Source organism: Anoplopoma fimbria, chromosome 1, assembly GCF_027596085.1.
Source record: "Anoplopoma fimbria isolate UVic2021 breed Golden Eagle Sablefish chromosome 1, Afim_UVic_2022, whole genome shotgun sequence".
In the NCBI taxonomy this organism is placed as follows: Eukaryota; Metazoa; Chordata; class Actinopteri; order Perciformes; family Anoplopomatidae; genus Anoplopoma; species Anoplopoma fimbria.
The window spans coordinates 12,325,532-12,348,263 of NC_072449.1; the positions used below are offsets into that span (position 1 = coordinate 12,325,532).

At 41.8% G+C, this 22,732-nt stretch overlaps 1 protein-coding gene and 2 non-coding genes across 3 annotated transcripts; all 3 read left to right on the forward strand.

The window, feature by feature from the left end:
* Positions 1-2,609: 2,609 nt before the first annotated feature.
* Positions 2,610-2,800, forward strand: LOC129097861 (U2 spliceosomal RNA). Its single transcript, XR_008531564.1, has one exon. It is a non-coding gene; the product is annotated as a U2 spliceosomal RNA (small nuclear RNA).
* A 1,030-nt stretch (positions 2,801-3,830) lies between these two features.
* LOC129097809 (U1 spliceosomal RNA) lies at positions 3,831-3,994 on the forward strand. Its single transcript, XR_008531542.1, has one exon. It is a non-coding gene; the product is annotated as a U1 spliceosomal RNA (small nuclear RNA).
* Positions 3,995-12,648: 8,654 nt separating this feature from the next.
* Positions 12,649-18,951, forward strand: LOC129092090 (transient receptor potential cation channel subfamily V member 1-like). Its single transcript, XM_054599891.1, has 15 exons — positions 12,649-12,773; positions 13,165-13,319; positions 13,958-14,110; positions 14,745-14,882; positions 14,983-15,287; positions 16,052-16,228; positions 16,650-16,805; positions 16,907-17,002; positions 17,097-17,167; positions 17,245-17,410; positions 17,482-17,548; positions 17,664-17,998; positions 18,126-18,250; positions 18,677-18,783; positions 18,872-18,951. The coding sequence occupies exons 1-15, from the start codon at positions 12,649-12,651 to the stop codon at positions 18,949-18,951; spliced, it is 2,256 nt and encodes a 751-aa protein (XP_054455866.1).
* Positions 18,952-22,732: the final 3,781 nt, after the last annotated feature.

A 22,732-nucleotide genomic window follows, 5' to 3' on the forward strand; every position in this document is an offset into this window, starting at 1 on the left:
CACTTTGATGTCCATCGGATCATATTTGTCATTAGAAAGTTTAAGGGCAACAAAAAATATATTAAAAGGAGACTTTGTTCTTAAATTTGAGAGACTAACAATGTGCAGTAAAACCTTAAAAGCCTGTGTCTTGTATCTATAAAACATGTCACTCACAGGTCGGACAGCCTGTTACATCTACATTGAGAGAAGGAGGTTTCACCATGTGACACTGTTGGTCCAGAAAGGAGCAGATGTGCAAGCCAAAGCCGACGGGAAGTTTTTCCAGCGTAATGCAGGACTGGGCTTTAATTTTCGTGGGTAATTGCATACAGAAAAAAACAAAAAACTATGATACATCTTCTATCCTAGTTGTTTATAACTAACTTTTGTGTGTTTCCAATAGGAGAGCTTCTTCTGTCACTGGCTGCCTGCACCAACCAACCAGCCAAATAATGTGTCTTTCCTCATAGAAAACTCAGAAAGAAGAGCTGACTTGGCTGACATAGCCTCACAAGGAAACACTGTCTCACGCCTTGATAGTCATAGCAGACAATATGGCAGAAAACACAATTATGATTCATGATGTATGACGGATATCCTTATTCAGGACAACAGACATGAGAAAAAAAGAAAAATCCTGTTGGAAATGATAGAAAATAATCAGAGGCTGACTCCTCTGAATTTGGTAGCCATGCTAGGCAAGATTATAGGCCTAGTTTATTCTGAAGGTCTTTGTGTTTGTTTTTAAGTGAGTATGGAAAACCTGCCATATGTGTGTGCAGGTAATGAGAGGATGATCATGGATGAATTACTGAACAGGCCTACTGGGCTCAGGCCCAACAGATTATTGGTCCTTGGGTCAAACCTCTATTGGAAACAGCTAACATATACTGGGAAATCACAAAGAGACATAAAATGACCACAAAGAGAAGCAGAACTACCATTAAGATACACAAATAGACCACAAGAGACACAATGACAACAGTTAAAATGATGTGCATATGAAGGTCTACAAAATGTGTGATGTTTAATGATGGTGGGTGAAGGTGAAGCCTTTTATGTAGTGAGGGGGGAAGTGATTAGTGTGGTTTTATGCAAGAGTCAAAGTGCAGCACACAAGAGCAGAACGTTTATAGTACAGCGAGATGGAACTATGAACAGCATGTATTACCATGGAAACAATAACTTGTTCTTAAATAAATGGCCTCTGTTTAGCTCTCTTCACATAGTGCTGTCTGGTCTGAATTAGCTGTGCTGTATACACATGGACACTAAATGGTCTTATTTTTTCATCTATTATTGTGAATGTATTATTTATGTTTTTCATAACCTCTATATAAATTAAATGTTCTGTTGGCTAACGTTAGCTAATGCTAAGTGGTTGGGCTAAAGTTACGTCATTCTGCACACGGTCAAGACCACGTGGATACCTCGTCAGTTAGCATCTGTCCAAGACAACTTTAAGTAAGTTCATCTAACTTACAAACTTGACATTTCTAATACATTGAGCGCGTGCATTATTAAGACAGTAAATAAAAGGAAGACAAATAGTTTTCATCTGTTTCAGGACGTTTCACCGCAGCACGTGTGTTTTCATAACGCTAGCTAACGTAAGCTAAGCTAAGGCTAGCTCCCAGCTAGCATACCAAAGTCAACACGAATGTTTTAATGTACATTTAAACTCTGCCGAGTTCAGACTGAGTCGTGTCGATGCTTTCATTCGTCAGGGTGACATGCTAGCATTAGTTCAACGATGGTCCAGACTGACTTTAAGCCGCCATCACAGCAGGTTGACGGTTCTTCACCTACATGATGAAGATGAAGATGAAGAAGATGAAGAGCAGGTTAACCGACTAGTCGACGTCACTGATCGACTCAGGCCCGTGTTTGTCACCGTCACAGTAACACTACATGATGTAATGCAGCCTATTAAACTAATAAACACCACAGTGGTCACTTTGAAAGCTTAGTGACGTTGTTGACCGAGGACGTCACTTATTAACATTTAAGTTGGACAGTTTCGTGTTTTTACAGCGTTGTATTAATGTCCAGGTTGTGGGACACTTTGTAATCTTTACTCCTCGTTTATAAAGTTTTAAAGTCTTCATTCTCTTTGGATGAGTTACGTCAGCGGGACATGTCGTCTTCAGTAACTCAAATAACCAATGAACGAGTGTTTTGATGGTTTTCTTCATCAGTGTGTGTGAGGATGAAGACGGTGAAATGAGCAGATAGCTCTCCTCCACGAGAGTCACAGCTTTATTACGAGTTTAAACGTAAAAACATTACTTTACTGAAACACAAAAGTGTCTTACACGGTATTTAATAAAGAATATACTAGTATGAACATAATATGTATCCCAGCGTGTCTCTAACTATATTTATCGGGTTTCTACTTCCTATTGGACGAAAGCGTACCACGTGTCCAGGAAGTCCATTTGTGAACACAAGTTAAATGTAAAGTATCTTAAACTAAACAGCAGAATTGGTAGATTATCCCAAATCTGATATATATTATAATGATCCTGTTTCATGTGTTGAACCAAAACGTTGTGGTTCAGTTCCCGACCCATCAGTGAGACTGACTGTGCGGAGAATGAGGTCCTCTGCTCCGACAGTCACATGGTATCGCTTCTCGGCCTTTTGGCTAAGATCAAGTGTAGTATCTGTTCTTATCAGTTTAATATCTGATACGTCCCCTACCCGGGGACCATATATTAAATTGATTTTTGGAATAGGGAGATGGAATAGGGGCTTGCTCCGTCCACTCCACGCATCGACCTGGTATTGCAGTACCTCCAGGAACGGTGCACCCCATAAACGTGTTCAAAGACAAATCAACAAAACATCATTTTGATGGTGGTGTATTAGTTTCTTGCAAATAGTGACAATGTGCTAAATCAGCTGTTAAGCTGTATTATGCTAAATGTATGTTGCTGTTAAAGTAACTGAACCTGTGAGTGAGACAAGACGTTTGTTGAAGAAAGTGCCGAGTTCACAGTCCTCTCAACATGTGTGGAAAAATGTAAAACATTCAATTACTCACAATGATTCAGTCTGTCGTTAGGCTTCATAGTACTGCTCATTTCCCAAAAGTATTATACACACTTGCATATACAAACACATGCATATATACAAACACACACACACCAAAGGTTATATGATATAATTTTGCTGTTATCTATACACAGAAACATAGAGATTATATTAAACCACTTGTCAGTTCATCAGGTTCAGCTATCTTAACCTGATGCAGTCTAAAACAACAGACCTGCATTAAATCCTTCATGGAGGTAATCATGTTGAGTTTTTTTCTTTAACTGTATTGTTTATATTTGTAGAACCACTCGTGTTATTCACACTCCAGACCACTAGATGGCAGTATATCAGAAGCTTACCAGCAGTAAACAAAGAAACAGGAAGTGGTTTGAATGGGAGAAAATCTCCAGTCTATGGAGACAACACACGTGTGATTTTATTCTTTCCTCTGTATTTCAAATGTGGATCAAATTACTTTTGATTGCAGTTTGATTCATCTTTGTCTCCTCTGAACTTGCTGTGGAGCTGTTACTCATTTGTTGCAGTCAAGTAGATACAGCTGGTGATTTTAGTTTGGCTTTTGTTATGAAAATACAGCATTGCATGATGGGAAACATAACCCTTATTTCTCAAGTAAAATGTAGATAATCTTTGTCAGCCCTATAACACATGACTTTCTCCATATTAAACTCCTTAAGGTTATTAGACCCCTTCTAGTCTGTGTTTTCTGGTAATATCTACATAGTCAGCACCATCAGTCAGCATGGTGTGTCTGTGGAAGACTCCCCTGTCTCTGATGTGTACAACTCATACTTACCTGGCAGGGGAGATACCATGATCAAGAAGGTGGTTCACCCAGGGCGAGGCTTAGCCATTGCACTCCGGTTGAGCTGACCTCTGCGAATTCCCCAAATGTGGGAATCTCGACTGCATAATTTGTGGTAGTGGGGGACTGCGTTCGCGCTCTCCCCTGATAAAGATGTGAAATAATAAATCATTAAACATCTCCGTTAAATAACCTGACAGAGAATGTATGCTGTATTTATTTAGCAAAACATTTGATCTTGAGTAACAATTTTAACATGAAATATATTCAGTATAATTTCAAGTGAATGCTGCTCTAATGAATATAAAGTCACAGTGGTTCTATTAATAGGATGAAGTTAACTGTCAGTCAGTGGAGAAGAGTATAATGTTATTGTGTAGTTCATAGTTAACATCATGAACTCCGTTGTGACTCACAAACTCAGTTTAGTGTTGGATCCTGCAGTCAGCTCTGTTCTCCACTAGAGACTACGGGAGCTCTATTAGTTCTTGTTGTGTAGTTCATCATCGGACCATAAAACACGTTCTTCATTTAACATTCGCTTTCTTTCTGATTTTGGCTCTCCGTTTCTTTTTGTGCTGCAACTGTGTTTGTAACGTGGCTCTAAATTAGTTCATAGTTTCTGATGACATTGGACATCTCTACCTCTGCAATGGCATCAGCTGGTTTTCAAAGTCATGCAGTTCCTTTTGAGCTCCAAGAAGACCTGGAAATGGACCAAGTACAGTTCAGCGGGAATGTAATCCAGAAGGAACTGGGTTTCAGCCCTCCTCAGCTTTACTATGTATTTGCCCTGCCTAGAAGAAGAATCTTTGAGGTAATCTTTACTTCCTACACTTTGTTCAAGCAATGCCTTGACTGCTACAATCAGAAAAAGGATAATAACCTGAGACTTCAGGAAGTGCTTCTCATGCCTCTTTCCGAGCTAGAATCCAAACAGTTACTGTCATTTTGGACTCTGAAAAAGTAACGTCGGACATTTGCACATGCTTGTCTTTCCATTGCTCTTTTTTTACCGAGCATGGAGCTTAACGATGAAGAGACATCAGAACCGGGGCCAGGCACTTCTTTTATGTGGCTGAGGAGTGGCGGGGACTCTAGGATACTCCAACACCTTCCTTCCAGTATCCCACTGGGACCAATTAGGGGCCATGTTTTCTATGCTGGACAGCCAAAACCTGCAGGAAGTGTGGTTCTTCAAATACAACCTTCTGCAGGAGCTGCAAAACACTGGCCACATTACCAAAGACTGTGACCAACCAATGAGATGTAACCTTTGTGGATCGAACACTCACACATTCAGGGGTTGCCCTGAATCGTATGCAAACCGAGCCAGAGGTTTAAATCCAATTTTTCAACCACCCTTATCTTCCACCTACAGAGGAACAGACTGACCCTAAGGACCAAGACAGAACAAACATTGAACCAGAACCCTTCAATCAGAACCAGCAAAGAATCAGTGACCAGCAGCCACCAGGACCTTTTCCCCAGGACCACCCTGAATGAACTGCTGAAGGTAATCAACAGGCACCCATCCCCCCAGGGGATCACAGATAGTCTGGTTAGGAGGAGACTACACCTATCTCCACTGGAGGTGTTCAGAATGTGCTTTCTGGCACTGCAGAACTTCAGGCTCCACAGAACCATGGATGCCAAGGGTAGGAGAGCTGGAGCTGCCCCCTAGATACAAAAACAAAGGTTCATGCTCTGTACTTGGGCGGCTGTGGCACATGAGGTAGAGCGCTTGTCCCGTAACCACAAGGTTGGTGGTTCAAGCCCCTCTACCGGCAACATGCCGAGACACCTAACCCCAAGTTGCTCCCCGGGCGCTTCATTGCAGCCCACTGCTCCTCCGGGATGGGTTAAATGCAGAGAAATAATTTCCCCATTGTGGGACTAATAAAGGATTGATTATTATTACTTCCAGATTGCCACCCAAGAACAACTTAACCAATCAACCATGGACATTCAGCAATCCCAGGAGGACCTACCAGCTGGGCAAACGGTGCAGACCTTAATATTTAAGGTTCCTGTTTCATCCAAGGACTGCAGATACCTACTGGACCTTATGCTTGCCGACCTAACACCCCCTGGCTGCACAGCCAGCACCCCCTTTCATGAAATAAACCAGGGTCCATCTGGGGACATGGATGCGCCTCCCAATTCTTCCCCCCTTCCTGACATTCCTCTGGACTGTACGGCAACCCGAAAGCGGCCCCAGAAGTCATCCGGTGATTCGTCCATATCCAGCTCGGATCTACAGGTACCCTCTGACCCTCTGTCCACCTCTTCCTCCTTCCTAGATCCACAGAGCTTCCTCGTCAATGGTTTGAAGCATGTCTGTAGACTGCCAATCTCTCCTCCCACAAAACATTTGTTATGCCATCCCTCAAGGTTGTTACTATTAACACTAGAGGCCTCAATGACCCTATTAAGTGTCAGTTTTCTGCACAGAAGTAGGGGTGACATATTTCTACTACAGGAGTGCTCTATTGGCTTCAAAGAAAATTACAAACTATATGAAAACCGAAGGACTTATGGACAATCGGTATGGTCAGGGGACGATAAAAACAGAGCCTCTGATGTGGCAATCCTTTTCAAGGGTACATATTTACATATTCAGAGGGTTGAGGGTTATAGAGGGTAGACTGCTATTAGTGGATATAGAAGTGAATCCACTGCCCAACTGAGACTCGATATTATTATTATATTCCTTTATTGATCCCCATGGGGGAAATTCAAGTGTTGCAGCAGCTCAACTACACAGAAACAGATAATAAATACACATATTATACAATAAAATAAAAATAGAATGAAATAAAAAATAAGAATACAAATAAAAAATGTACAGTATATCCACATGGGGGGGGGGGGGGGGGCTGGTCAGCATGATGACAGACTGTGGTCTCCGCTGTTGTTGTACAGTCTGATGGCAGTGGGCACAAATGAGCGTCTGAAGCGCTCAGTCCTGCTCTTTGGCAGAATCAGCCGATGGCTGAAAGAGCTGCCCAGCTGCCACAGTTCCTCATGGAGAGGGTGAGAGGGAATGTCCAGGATGGCTCCGAGTTTGGCCTTCATCCTCCTCTCACCCACTGACTCCAGACTGTCCAGCTCCAGACCCACCACAGAGCTGGCTTTCCTCACCAGCTTGTTGAGCTTGTTGGCATCTCCAGTCCTGATGCCACCACCCCAGCACGCTACAGCGAAGAAGAGGGCGCTGGCTACCACAGACTGGTAGAATGCCTTGAGCAGTTTATTGCACACATTGAAGGACCTCAGCCTCCTCAGGAAGAACAGCCTGCTCTGTCCTTTCCTGTATAGGGCGTCAGTGTTGTGTGTCCAGTCCAGTTTATTGTTTATCTGCACCCCAAGGTACTTGTAGGACTCAACCCTCTCCACTTCCCCTCCCTGAATGAAAACAGGGACAGGGGGGCTTCTGTTCCTCTGGTAGTCCACCACAAGCTCCTTGGTCTTGCTGATGTTGAGCTTCAGGTGGTTGTTGCTGCACCATGTGATGAAGCTCTCAATCAGTCCTCTGTACTCCTCCTCGTTGTCCCTGGTGATACATCCAACAATGGAGGAGTCATCGGAAAACTTTTGGAGGTGGCATTATAGTGTAACAGTCCATTCAAAACTTAGCTCACTGTTGGAGAGAAGTTATTATTGGGGGTGATTTTAACTGCATTGTTGACATAGCAGACGGAAGATCCACCTCTTCTGTGAAACTAGATGTTAGTTCCCACACACTCCAGGCATTATTAAAGACTGTAAACTTGTTGAGACTTACAGACTGATAAATCTGTCAACTCCAAGGTATCCTTGGACCAATGGAAAAACCTTCTCGCATATAGATCACAAGTTCACAAGGACAGTGTTTCCCCCACGTTCACACAGCAGCGGCGCGCCGCCGCTGCTGAATTTTCTCCGCCGCTGCAATAAAAATCCTTCTCCTAATTTTTTTATTTTTTTTTTACGTAGCTCCTTTTAGAAAATATACAGCGCGTAACGTCAATTGCGCAGCACGCGGCACATCGTCACGTAACCAACATCAAAGAAGAAAAATACATTCATTCTAGCAGTAGCGAGTGAAGCGGAAGATCGAAGAAAGAAGGAAAGAGAGACAGACAGAGAGAGAGAGAGACAGACAGAGAGAGAGAGAGAGAGAAAGTAAGTTGCTAAAATGTGTCGCTTCATGACCACCAGTGTTAAAAACCCTCTGAGCCCAATCATTTTATTGTATCTATAAATCGCAACCTCCGTGCCGTTTTTCCTCTAGTATTGTGTGTGTGTGTGTGTGTGTGTGTGTAGGCCTATGTGTGTGTGCGTGTTGTCGCTCTTTTTGGGATCACCGGCTCCGATCTTGCGGCGATGTGAAAGGGGCACCATGCGGTTGGTGTGGTTGGTGTGGTCGGTTGGTGTTATCCGCGTTATCCAACGCGTTTACTCGCGTTGGATAACGCGAGTACGCGCCAAACCTGACGCTTGATCATTGTGTGGTGGTTCAACGCGTCAACGCGCTAACGCAGCTAGATGAGTCCATGTCCATGCAAGTGAACGGAGCGTTCCCTCTTCGTCATAACTCATCTCATCTCATCTCATCTCATTTTCGTCCGCTTATCCGGGGTCGGGTCGCGGGGGGAGCAGCTCAAGCAGGGGGCCCCAGACTTCCCTTTCCCGGGCCACATTGACCAACTCTGACGGGGGGATCCCGAGGCGTTCCCAGGCCAGTGTTGAGATATAATCTCTCCACCTAGTCCTGGGTCTTCCCCGAGGTCTCCTCCCCACTGGACGTGCCTGAAACACCTCCCAAGGAAGGCGCCCAGTGGGCATCCTTGCCAGATGCCCGAACCACCTCAGCTGACTCCTTTCTAAGTAGAGGAGCAGCGGCTCTAATCCGAGTTCCTCACGGATGGCTGAGCTTCTCACCCTATCCCTAAGGGAGACGCCAGCCACCCTTCTGAGAAAACTCATCTCGGCCGCTTGTACCCGCGATCTCGTCCTTTTCGGTCATCACCCAGCCCTCTTCGTCATAACTATCAAACCAAACATCCTTCACATTCACCGAGCGAACATTATGAAAGTAAAATGCACATTTCTCGCTAAAAATGTTTCCATAAACGCATTTAATGGCGTAACTATGGTACTATTTCCACCCAGAATAAAGAAAGATGTCGGCATGTCATGTGTGTGAGTCTGTGTTCTTTTCAAATTTTAGTTAGGTTTATAATTTAAAAAGATGTGTTTTGCCCATTGTTGCAGGAGATTTCATTTTTGAACAAAGTGTCTTATGTAAAAAACAGTTAGTGTTTAAGCATTAGGCAAAAATCTGTAAATAAATTGTGCAAATTATATTTGCATTTTTTGTTTAAATATTACTATACAAAAATATAAAAATCTGTAAATGAAGACACAAAAGGCAAAGTTACAACACCAATAATCCCATCTACAGTAATACACAGGACTGTTTGAATAGGATTTAAGTGCATATTCTCCTCTCAAAGTGCACCAGATTCATGCATTCCAATGTAAAGGGTACAAAAAAATTTCGGCCGGGGGGGCATGCCCCCCGGCCCCCCTAGAGGGTTCGGGGGCCACACCACCGCTGCTGAAAAAAATCCTGCGGGAAACACTGAAGGAGCAGGATGCAACACCTAGAAGAGAAAAAATAGTGTACTTGCTATTTTTTTAATAAGCTGGGGAAGTCAAGGCACTGTATTGAAGGCGTGTTGGACAGAGATGGAAGAGAAGCTAGCGATCCTCAAGAAGTATATGGTGTTGTCAAGTCATTCTACTCTGTTCTTTTTCAAGACAGAGCCACATCTGAACAGTCAGTTAGCTTCTTTTTGTCCCATTTAACCACAAAACTTAACGATACAGATGAAGATTTTCTCGACAGAGACTTGACAACCTCTGAGTTAACTAAAACTATGTAGAGCATGCAGGGTAATAGATCTCCAGGTCTGGACGGCTTACCCAAAGAGTTTTATAGTACCTTTTGGGACCAGCTTGAAGACCCTTTGTTGGAGGTGTTCATGGAAAGTTTCGCTAGAGGTACTCTACCCACTTCTTTAGGAACAGGCTCCATCCCCCTTCTTTTCAAAAAGGGAGACCGGAGGGACCTGAAGAACCGGAGACCTTTGACACTTCTAGGAGTGGATGTTAAGATACTGTCAAAGGCTATTTTCTTCCAAATGCAACCAGTAATTGATCAGTTGGTCGTTATAGACCAAACATGACAGCCTAGCCTTAGTCAGAGATTCATATCTGTTTGCCCAAGATCACAACCTCCCACTTTGCATCTTGAAGCTGGACTTGGAGAAAACCTTCGATAGTATCAGTCATCGGTTCTTTAAAGCCGCTCTGTCCCAACTCAATTTTGGCAATATATTTAGAACATGGGTAGATTTGCGACATACTGACATTGCTAGCACCGTTTCAGTAAATGGCAAAAATACAGCCCCTTTCAAAGTCAAATCAGGTGATCAGAGGCCTTTCAATGCCAGAGGCAGAAGGCAAAGAGGCAAAACTTACTTTGTATATGGATGACCTTACTCTCATCCTCACAGACATTAGATCAAATAGAGACACCTTGTTGACTTGGAACAACTTCACTGCGGCATCTGGTACAACAGTCAATGAAGCAACATGGGAAATTCTCTGCATAAACTGGAGAGAGCCAGTGGAGCATCTAGGCCTCATACATAAAACAGATCCAATTGACGTTTTAGGAGTACAAATAGGAAAAGATATGGAAAACACCAATTGGGAGTCAAAAATTTCCCAAAATTATGGGAAAGGTCCTCCAATGGCAAGACAGAAAAATATTTTTTCAATTTATATGCGAAGGGCAGCATGAGAAACTAAAAAGGGAAATAACATACAGGCCTTTAGAGAAGTGGGGTAAAGGTATCCCAGACATTGAATGTAAGCTAAAAGCTATGTTTGGGACCACAATCTTTAAAGCTTGTCTTAAGCCCGATGTAGCCCCCAGCTTGGGCTCTTTTTGCTACGTTTTAGGTGGGGCGGGGCGTCCTTACAACATGGGGGAAAAGGCCACCACAAACCATCCCATATGCGCAAACTGTTTTCATCTATAAAACAAGATGTAACCCAACTCTCGTATAACAAAATCACAAGAACAGAAGTAGAACATGCTCTGTCCCCACTCCATTCAAGGTTAACTCCTGTGGTCACATTCAGAGATAGTATGGTCCAATGTAAACCATTCCATCCTTACTAATACACACAAAGATTTGGTCTGGCAAGTTGTAAACCAGTGTTTGCCTACAAGAGCGTTCCTTGAGAGGAGGAAATGCACCCTCAGTGCAAAATGCCCAAGGCCTTCCTATGTTGACAGTGAAACGCTACAACACCTTTTTTGGTCATACCCTGCTGCTAGAAGTGTCAGGTTACTGGTGTCACCATGGCTGCAAGCTTTGTGAAAAAATCCTGTTTTCAATGATGATGTAGCTTATGGCTGCTTACAAAGGAATCCAACCGCCGAGGTAGATAAATGGTGGTCTGTCATTAACTGTGTAAAAGAGAGTCTGTATCCCACATAAAATGGTTGTAAGATCTATGTTAGACATCTTTAACGACTATATGTTAAAAGACAGGTCAACAACAGAGAAAAAAGAGAGAACTGTTAGTTTGGAAAGTTCCCCAAACTATATTATTTATGACCTTTTTTGATAATGTAAAGTCTGAGCTAGTGGGAAATAATAATTAATGAAAAGATTGTTTATGTTATGTGAACGTGAAAACATGGATGTTACTGTGTCTAAATGATCTGATGATGAAAGTACCCATGATCTGGAAAGAAAAGAATACTGTTAGGCTGGGGGTTCCCTCAGACATAAATATTTGTTTTGATTCTTTTTTGGTAATGTATAGTTTGTTGAAGTGGGAAAGTTTGTATATAGTGTTTAATGTGACCCTGAAAATGAAGAGGTCATTATGTGTAAATTGATAGTCTAGGTCGTTGATGTAACACATGTTCTGGAATTAATAAACGTTTAAAAATTGAAAAAAATGAAATTGGTTCACCCAGGGCGAGGCTTAGCCATTGCACTCCAGTTGAGCTGACCTCTCCAAATTCCTTAATGTAGAAATCTCTAGGTGAAGAATCTATGTGAAATTAGGAAGAATTAGAATTTTGGAAGTATTATCATGGAAAATTGTGCCTGTCTATTGTATAAAGCAAGTCAGTCAGTACCTTCATTAATAGAACAAACCAAATCCTTTTCTCTGTGTCTCTTTAACTGCACTCAATTCAACACTCTTGCAGTTTTATCGCTAATATTGGTATAAGGATACACAATACAAATCAGTTTATCAGTTGGCAAGAATATTTTTTATTATTGAATTCCAGACCATTAAGTTAATCGAATGACTATTCAACAGAATCACGCTTAATTAAATTACCTTTCAGTGAAGCAATTAAGGCATACAGATCATACTGAGATACATTAGTTTGAAGCTTGGTGCCAAGCTGTCCTAAAAAGTGAGAACACATGGTATTGAAGACCTCACAAAAGAATGTCAGAGAGGAAACAGATACTAGTATTTTCTGCAATTGGAAAAACTGCTGTCAGGCATACACAGACCTGCCCTGGCCTCTGGGGAGAGGGAGGAGCGTCACCAACGTAACAAACACACCGTTAACGCTTCAGTGCTGCCCCTGACATTTGCAATTCTACACCTGTGCAGCTGTGGCTCATCACAGTCGATGAGCTATTTGGGAAGGCAAACATAGTATTTTGACATACACAACTGAGACTGGATTATAAGCGGCAAATAAGATGGACAATGGACAGCCACCGGACAAAAGTCCAGGAGAGGAGGGGAATGGTCTGGATTGGCTCCTCAAGAAAGACAGCTCGGAGATAATTCCTGCACCTATGGATACCAACGTCTCAATACCTAGGTAACCGCTCCTTCTGAGGAAGAACTAGTGTTTGACAGGTTATGCACAGGGCCTTTAATAATGCACAGACTGACTGCTGGAGTTGTCCAAACACAAATCAGTGTGGTTCTATTGCTGCTAAGAAAAAACTAGCATTTTAGCCTTTGGGGATTGATCAGCTGACATAGTTGTTGAGGTAAACAAGCTTCAGCTAGACTAAACCTGTTCTTGTTCACAAGCTGGTCCAGATCCTTTTCACTAAGAAACTCATGAACAACAACTGTGTTATCAAAGTGTTTTTTGTTTTAAAATAGAAAGGATATTTAAATATAGTTGTAATAAATGATTGCATTGCTTACAATCTTGAGCTGCTTAAATCAGTTTATGACTTGTCTGATTTTCTACATTTCAGACACTGTAGTACCAGTGTTGACAACATTTACAGCAAAGCATTCACCAGGGAGAGAGTCTTCAAAGCAGCTTCCCAGGGAGACCCAACTCAACTTGATGGCCTGCTTGAGTACCTGAGAGTTAATGAGAAGCAACTTACGAGCCCAGAATTCACAGGCAAGTAGGCAGGAAGCACTTTTAATGTTTTGTTTTTTATAACTGTCTATGTCTTGCTGATATATATGGTCATGTTCGTTTGAAACAGTACAGCCATGTCTCCTTCAAAGTATGTTTGTGCAGTGAAATGGATGTTTGTCATGCAGAGCAAGACTGTTTGCTGTTGGCTAAAAGACTTTTATTTAGACAAGGTGTCACTGGCAGAAGATCAAAGTGAATTGATAAGGGTCATTACATTTAGGAGCTAATGTGAAACACCTCCTATGTAAAGAAAAAAAAAATTGTAACTCCAAAGAAGCTGGAGGTGAATGTTTTTGGGTGCCACCGGGTTTTGCTGTTGGCTAAAATTATTTTGTTAAGAAAAACCAAAGAGATCAGAATCTATGGATGAGGCATATTAAATATAGAAGCCCATGAAAACAATGTTATGAAAATAATGTAACTCCAAAGAAGCTGGATGTGAAGTGATTGGACTGTAAAACTTGTATGTATCAAAAGGAACAATTTGTGTGCAGTGGGACTTGAAGTAGAATATACCAGTACTTATTTATTGAGTTAATATGAATCATCAGAAACTCTCTAGACATTGATGTGAAATGTGATGCGAAACAAAACAGTTTTTTGTGCACAACTTTCAGATGAAACAAATGGAAAAACGGCGCTCCTGAAAGCTTTGCTGAACCTAAAGGATGGCAAAAATGACACAGTTGAAGTCCTGCTTGACCTAGCCGAGAAAACTGGAGACTTGGAAAATATAATCAACGCATCTTACAAAGATCCTTTCTACAAAGGTAGGTAAAAGAGTTAACATATCCTGAAAGGCCTCAAAAGAAATGTAAAATCCATACATTACACTCATTAGAAATGTATGCTTTCGCCAGCGTACCCCCAAAAATAAATACAGCTGCTTTTAATTCATTTAAATTTTATACTTTCAGTGTGATTTATCTGGCTGTTGAACTCAAGAGTGAAGGATGTAGAATCTGGCCATAAGTGGTGCTTGACCTGTATAAGAACAAAATACTGTAAAATGTAGATGCTAATAGAAATGCACCTTAAGTTACGCTGAGGAACTTTTAATGGTTATGAAACAGTCTCAATTTAAAACTTCAGCCTCTAAATGATCTACATAATACACCAGATCATCATTGAGAAGATTGACTATTTTTATATAGTTATTCTTAATGCTTGTCATCGGGTCGGATTTTGCGCATTTTGCTCGGGAACACTACTGCTTTTGTACACACAAATTGAAAGTTTCTTGTAATAGCTTAAATGTCCACCAGAACACATTTTATGGCAATTGGGGCCTCATAAAATTCTTACATTTATAGGAGACGTAATTCTTAAATTTGAGAGACTAACGATGTGCAGAAAACATTAAAAGCCTGTGTCCTGTACCAATAAAACACATGTCACTCACAGGTCAGACAGCCTTGCATATCGCCATTGAGAGAAGAAGCTTTGACCATGTGACACTGTTGGTCCAGAAAGGAGCAGATGTGCAAGCCAAAGCCGACGGGAAGTTCTTCCAGCGTAATGCAGGACTGGGCTTTTATTTTGGTGGGTTACTGCATCCAGAAAAATCTAAACTGAAGCTATGATTTCTGTCCCAGTTGTTTATAACCAAGTCACTAATCTGAACTTTGTGTGTTTCCAATAGGAGAGCTTCCTCTGTCACTGGCTGCCTGCACCAACCAACCCAATATTGTGTCTTTCCTCATAGAAAACTCTTACAGAAGAGCTGACGTGGCTGACAAAGACTCACAAGGAAACACTGTCTTGCATGCTTTGGTAGTCATAGCAGACAATACGGCAGAAAACACCGATATGATTGCAAAGATGTATGACGACATCCTTATTCAGCACAACAGACTTGAAAAAAAAAAAAAGATCCAGTTGGAAATGATTGAGAATAATCAGGGGCTGACTCCTCTGAAGTTAGCAGCCAAGCTAGGCAAGATTGGGGTAGGTCGGGTTTCTTCTGAAGGTTTGTTTCCAGATAAACTTTGATGGTTTCCTGTATAACAGTCCTTTGCAGCATGGTTGCATTGTCTTATAACATTTAAACTTACCTTGGAAAACCTGCCATATGTGTGCAAGTAATGAGAGAATGCTCATGGACGGATCACTGAACGGGCATACGGGGATCCAGCCCACAGGGTTAGGGGTCCCTGGTTCAGAGCCTCTGTTTGAAATAACTGCTAATATTTCCTGTTTGGAAGTCACAAAGAGATACAAAAAGACCATAAAGATACAAATTGACTACAAGGTGATATAAATCATCTACAAAGGCTTGCAAAACTACCACAGAGCTGAGATATGGTCTTATGTCGGAGCGACTGTGCCTCAGTGGTAGAACAGAATCTTCCATGGCTCCTCTAGTCCATGTCGATGTGTCCTTGGGCAAGACACTTAACCCCAAAATTTCTCCTGCAGGTTGCAGGTTATTCCTGCTGTTTTATGAATGGGTATGAATGATTAGATAGTCCTGATGGGCAGGTGGCACCTTGCAATGTATGATGACACGTTGGTCTAAAGCTCTTTGAGTGGTCAGAAGACTAAAAAAGTGCTATACAATTACAGTCCATTTACCATTTATGGAGAAGAGGTGAGAGTCCTTTACATGTCTGTGACCATGTAAAGGCCCATCTTCTGATAATATGCCAATGAAGATTGTTGTATTGTCACAAAAGATAATCATGTCCTTTCTGATAAATCTCATTGGCCAGCTGTTCAGGCACATGTTACACCGGGAATTCTTGGATGAGGAGATGAGGTCGCTGTCCAGGAAGTTTACAGATTGGGTCTATGGACCCGTTCACTCTTCACTTTACGACACCAGTTCCATAGACACCAACGAAGAAAACTCTGTGTTGGACATAGTCGTCTTCGGGAGTGATATTCCGGTATGAAATATCTTATTTAACCAAATTTTACCTTAAAATGATCTGCACATGAAGGTCTACAAATGACCTTCAATGAATGAATGAATGTGGAACACAACATCCTCCTGCTTAAGAAAATATAGTGCAGGATTAAGTAAAAAAAATATGTATTAAATATGTTAATTTTATAGTTGTAAACATCTAACTATATATGGAAATGATGCTAGGGATTTGCCTTTTATAATGGAGGAATTATATAACAACACTACAGAAGCACCGAAAAATCTGTCAGTGCTCTGGCAGCAGTTTACCATTTAATTTCTTAGGCCGAAGAGTTTCTGCAAACAAGCGTTCATGGCATTCTCAAAGGCTTTGGAGTGTTGCTCCGCCAGTTTAAGTAGAGGCCTTTGATGTGGAAATGATCCTGTGACCATTGCATCAGAATCGTCCTGAGATGCTCCAGGTCGAGCCATTGCGCAGCCTTCTCCAGGATAAGTGGGACAGGTTTGCTTCCAAGTTATTCTTGATGAATTTCTTGGTCTACGTGTCATACCTGATCATCTTCACCTCTGTGGCCTGCTACAGGAAGGAAGGACAGGTAAGGCACAAAAAAAACATCCTCTGACTTAAAACCAGAAAAACTGTGTTCAACAACTTTATCAGGCTGAGGAATGACTTCTAACCCCTTTTGACTTGCAGCCACCGTTTCCCATTGAAGATGTCCCGCCCGACTACTTTCGCTGCATTGGCGAGCTCCTCAGTGTCCTTGGAGCAATGTGGTTTTTCTATAAAGCGGTGAGGAAGTTGAATCCGGTTCTAGTAATTCACGCCCAAAGAGTCCCAATCATTTTCAAACTATTTTCATATGTCTCAACTCCCGAATCCACAGATAATAATTTTCAAGAGGACCCCCCCAACCTTCAAGGCTCTGTACACGTATGGATTCTGTGACATTCTGTTGTAAGTGTCGCCGTTAACCTGTCGTGATGGACACATTCATTATCACTGCTTTCTTACCACTCGACTTTGTTTCGCAGTTTCCTGCAGGCGACGCTCCTCCTGATCTGCACAGTTTTGTACAGCTGTGGGTTGAGAGAGTACGTTGGACTCCTCGTGCTCTCGCTGGCTCTTGCCTGGATCAATGTTCTTTACTACTCACGAGGCTCTAAACGAATGGGGATGTACAGTGTCATGATGGAAAGAGTAAGAATAAGTACCCAAAAGTCTCAGAGTGAGACATAGGTTGCCATATTTACAGTCTGTTTCTCTTTTAGATGATCCTGGGTGACCTATTACACTTCTTGTGTGTGTATGGTGTTTTTCTTTTTGGATTTTCTGCTGGTAAGACTTTCACAGACTCAAAATGCAGAAAATTAAGGACATGCCAAAGGAAAAATGTAAGATATTGTCCAATCTTTTCCAAGTCTTCTGACTAAAAGTTTCTCCTCGTCCGTAGCTATTGTTGCCCTCATAGAAGACTCTCCTCCAGCTAATAAAAAGCTTCCTGATGGTTCACCGGCACGTGGGAGGAATTTTGACGTTGAGCCATTTAAGTGCAAGAAGCCGAGTTACAACGACGTCCGTTTTACAATGCTGGAGTTGTTCAAGTTCACTATAGGAATGGGAGACCTGGAGTTCACGGACCATGTACAGTACAAGGAAGTGTTCTACATCTTGCTTATCCTGTACATAGTGCTCACTTACATCCTGCTGCTCAACATGCTCATAGCCGTGATGGGCAACACAGTGGAAATAATCTCCAAAGAAAGTGAAAGCATCTGGAACCTGCAGGTGAATAAGAGTGAATTTCTCAAATATATACATTTGTACACAAGTGTTTCTAGATTGTGCGCAAAAAAAATTAAACTGGAAAAACACCAAAGAGCTCACACACTGACATTTTGTTGCACGTCCTCAGAGGGCCTATACAATTTTGGACATGGAGAGGACTCTGCCGAGGTGCCTGAAGAGTAAGCTTTACTCTGGAGTGTCCAAAGTGGTGTGTTTAAGGAGCGGGCAAGACGACAATCGCAGATTTTTCAGGTAAACCCTCACTGCACGTGTTTGATATGAACGCCTATTGTTAAGTCTGCACAGGTGTTAAATTATTTTAGAAAGGTGTTGAATTGTTTAGCTGGGTACAAACGTGTCTCGGAAATAATTACTGGATTTTATGTGAATCTTTTTATACGGGAAGCATTTATTTGGTGGAAAGTAGTTCAGTTAAATAGTGAAATCAGGGGATTATCCAGACTGACCAGAACATTTCTATTCCTAAAAAAGACACTCTACTGCTGAGGTTTTAACTGTTTTTCCAATGCTTTGAGCACCTCAAACATTGTACTGTGTCAAAAGATGACAATGAATGCCCCTATGGGTAATTACTCTCGAATCCTGCTGTGGAATGTCAGAATCATGTCGAGCATTTCTAGTGTTTCAATGTAATCAAGGAGTCTTCTTCAACCTCAGGGTGGAGGAAATGAACTGGAGACAATGGAGGTCAGATGTTGGTTATGTCCAGGAGGAAGACCCCGGGGATAGCATGATGAAGTCACAGCCCCCCGACAAAACTCCTGGTAGGACAACAGAGCACACAGACAAACAACTTGCTGTTTTCTTACTGTGTAGATGCCACTAAATCTGAGTTGCCTTTTATTCGTCCAGGGAATCTGTGGAACGTAAATCCATTCTTGGAGAGGATCCGTGCCAGACGGCGACAACCACAGCACTCCAGCGTGCCCTAGGCTCAGCACAACAGATCCATTTCACATGAGTCTGAACTTTCAGATTCAGGTTTCATGGGAGGGTTAGGGTGTTGTTTTTTTTAGTATGCTGTTGCAACTTTTTATATTTTACCACTTAAGAAAATGTACTGTATATACAGTCCCTGACAAAAGTCTTGTCACTTATCCATTTTGTAGAAACAACAGCTTATAACCTGACTTTAAATTTATCCATTGGTTTTAGAAATGGCTCATATGAAAGCTAAAACCCTCCCAAATTATGTTTAATATACTAAAATAAATTTGCTTCACTGAAGAAAGATTGATCATTTAATGAACACAGAAAGGTCAGATTTTGGCAAGACAAAAGTTTTGTCGCCTACAGAGAGTAATGTGAAAATTGAACAAATAATTTACTTCAAATACAAAAATATGTTGCATAACATCAGTGAATTAAGTAGTGGTGCTGTGAGATCCATATTTAATATCTTGTATGACTTCCATGAGCTTGAAGGACTGCATCCATGCGGTTCGACAATGATTCATACAATTTATTGATGAAGTCATCAGGAATAGTAAAGAAAGCAGTCTTACATGCCTCCCAGAGTTCATCAAGATTCTTTGGTTTCGTCTTCCATGCTTCCTCTTTCATTCTACCCCAGACATGCTCAATGATGTTCATGTCTGGTGACTGGGCTGGCCAGTCCTGGAGCACCTTGATCTTCTTCGCCTTGAGGAACTTTGATGTAGAGATGGAAGTATGCGATGGAGCACCATCCTGCTGCAAAATTTGACCCCTTGTATGGTTGGGAATGTAAGAGGTAGCTAATACTTCTTGATATTTTAGGCTATTGATATTGCCTTCCACCCTGCAAATCTCTCGCACACCCCCATACTGGATGTAACCCCAGACCATGATTTTTCCGCCACCAAACTTAACTGTTTTCTGGGTGAATCTCGGATCCATGCGGACTCCAGTAGGTCTCCTGCAATATTTGCGGCGGCTGTGATGTAATTCAACCGAAGATTCATCTGAGAAATCCACCTTCTGCCACTTTTCCAGCGTCCATCCTTTTAGCAGGCTATGGGCCTTGGCAAATGCCACACGTTTTTTTAATTGCCTTTTGTTTAGTGCTGGTTTCTGGGCACTGATTCGACCATGGAGGCCATTTCGAGACAGAATTCTACAAACTGTCCTGGTTGACATGGGGACTTGAGGTGACCAGGCGTGGTGGAGCTCTGCTGCAGTGGAAAAGGGGCTGGCCTTGGATTTTCGAGCCAACTCCCGAGCAGTTGTCTTGCGGGGTCTGCCGGACCTGGGCTTGTCAAAAACATCTCCAATCTCTTCAAATCTTTTTCTTATTCTTTGTACTTGACGCTGAGACACATTGAAGGTGTCAGCCACCTCAGCAGTGGATCTGGTCTTCAGCCTCTTGATAATCAACGCTTTGGTCTCAGGGTGAATCTTAGGCATGTTGTCAGAGGTCAAGTTGCAGTTGATGTGAAGGTCTGGTGTGCTGGGGTTCTTTTTATACACACCCACTAATTGATTGATCAATTATTGATCACAGGTGAGGCTGTAATCTAGGATTGGGTGCATCATATGACAAGGCGACAAGACTTTTGTCTTTGCAAAAACTGACTCAGTGGGCTTTACCAAGCTGTGAACGTTAGAATGCTTTTCAGCAGTTTCGTTTGGCACCAAAACATTATTTCAAAAGCTGTTGGGATTGAAATTAGCCATTTCTTGTATAAAAAAAATTGATTACAAATATATTTGAGGGGCACTTAAGGTCAACTTGTACCCAAGCGACAAGACTTTTGTCAGGGACTGTACTGCATGTGTAGCAATAACTAGAGGTGATTAGTGTCAGAATTATACCTATTTAAACACTAATGCCCTTGTTTTAAATGTTACTAACTAAATGGGTCTTAGCTTAGCTGATAAATACAATACAGAGTTTGATCTGCACCTCAATCATCTTATCCATATGTATGTGCTCATAACAAAGACAGGCTCTCATAACAGTTCCGTGTTTGCAAACTTTATTTTGGTTAGGGGGAATGTTTGTGCAAGACATTTTTATTCCTGAAGGTTAGGCAAAACTGGAATATCACATTTTCACAAAGTAGAGAAAGTAAGCCCCCCTCCACCACCGTTCACAACATGATACATCTTCAATCAATCAAAGACAATCGGCTCAATCGGAGTAAAAATAAAACTAGAGCGTCGTCTCATACCTGTGCCCCAATTGATATTGCCATCAGTCAGTCAGCTAAATTAGATTCTTACAGTGCATGTTGACATGTACTCTGGGTGTGACAACACTTTTGAATGGTTATATTGTAAAATGGTACCACAGACCATACAAAGGTTCCGGTTAGAACATCTGAATCTTGCTTGGTGGAAACTAAATTGGGCCGTTACTGTGCAGACAGGAACCGCTCACTCTAGATTTCTTTTTACAGTCCGGTCACATCTTTACACTTTTACTTCACAAGAGTTTCTTTAACCGTGACAAACGAGTCAGCGGGTTGTTGCTTATTACTGTCAGAACATCAGTTCCCGATACAAGCTCGCCGAGGCTTTTAGGCCGGGGTGGTTACAGAGAGGGACGCTTGGTCACTTTGGTCAGTGAGTCAGCAGCAAACAGTTCACACATCCCGACGGCGTCGAGTTGTGGCACACTTCAGGACTTCAAGTCCATGACACAGTATCAGTAGTTATAACTAAGTAGCTTGGTCCCCCGTCAGAGATTAACTTTGTGCACGTTTTGTCGACGCGCACACCTGTGTGCAAGTACCCAAGCTTAACGTACACACACACACAAGCAACCATTCACACATTTCTCCATACCAAGCCCAGTGGAGGCACTTCATATGAAACTGTAGAACCTGACTATGTCGGGCTGTAACGAGGCAGTTCAAAAATAAACCGGGCGGATCTGTCAGGTCGATTAGTGTTGATTTAAAGTTCAGAAACCCACACGGGCCTGCAATGCGTCGCGTCTTTAGACAGCAGTGGATCAAACTCCTGAAAATCACTGAATACTGGCCCGTTATTATACATTTGGAATAAAGAATAGACCAAATTTTCCAGCAGTTGAGCGTTGGCAATTTTCACCATGTGCCCATACCATTAATAGGAACTTATTTTCACCAACACAGCCCATACATCATTTCTATTCATACACACGCACACACAAATCATACTAGTGTGTGTTAAGATTAAAAGTCTATAGCAGCTTTAAGGGGCAGGCACATCAAAAATGAGAGCCAGGAAACAAACAAAACAAAAACAAAACTGCCATTAAGTATGAAGACCAAAATCCAGAAAAGCTACGGCTCGCATCTCAGCTGTCATTTTTTCTGAAGACGATGGATCATCTCGCAGCTCTTCCTCCCTTTTGACCTGTACTGTGTTTCCGAGGACAATTCAGAGAATGAAGAAAAAAAAAAAAAAAGAGAAAAAAAAGCTTTGCGTTGTGAAAGACATCAGATCAATGGATACACAGGCGCAAAGCTCTTGTTCGCCTCCAGAGTGCAGACAATTCAGTTCACACTACGTCAATGTGATTCACCTATGGCACCTAATGTGAAAACATCTATGGCTTCAGGATGCAGTGGTCCATAAAGAATAATAAATTAAACTACATCAGGACATTTATTAAGTATAACTAAAAATAAACACACAATCTAAATAGTTTAAAATAACTGCTACAGCCCTGTTCTACATACCTATTCATTCTGCTAAATACTATTTATGTTTTAAAATCATCTTAAAATCCTTGATAGGCAACAT

Coding starts and splice junctions, on each gene's coding strand:
- LOC129092090 (XM_054599891.1), top strand. CDS start 12,649: ATGGACAATGGACAGCCACCGGACAAAAGTCCAGGAGAGGAGGGGAAT. Junction 14,111..14,744: donor CAAAGATCCTTTCTACAAAG/GTAGGTAAAAGA, acceptor TGTCACTCACAG/GTCAGACAGCCTTGCATATC. Junction 16,806..16,906: donor GCTACAGGAAGGAAGGACAG/GTAAGGCACAAA, acceptor TTTGACTTGCAG/CCACCGTTTCCCATTGAAGA.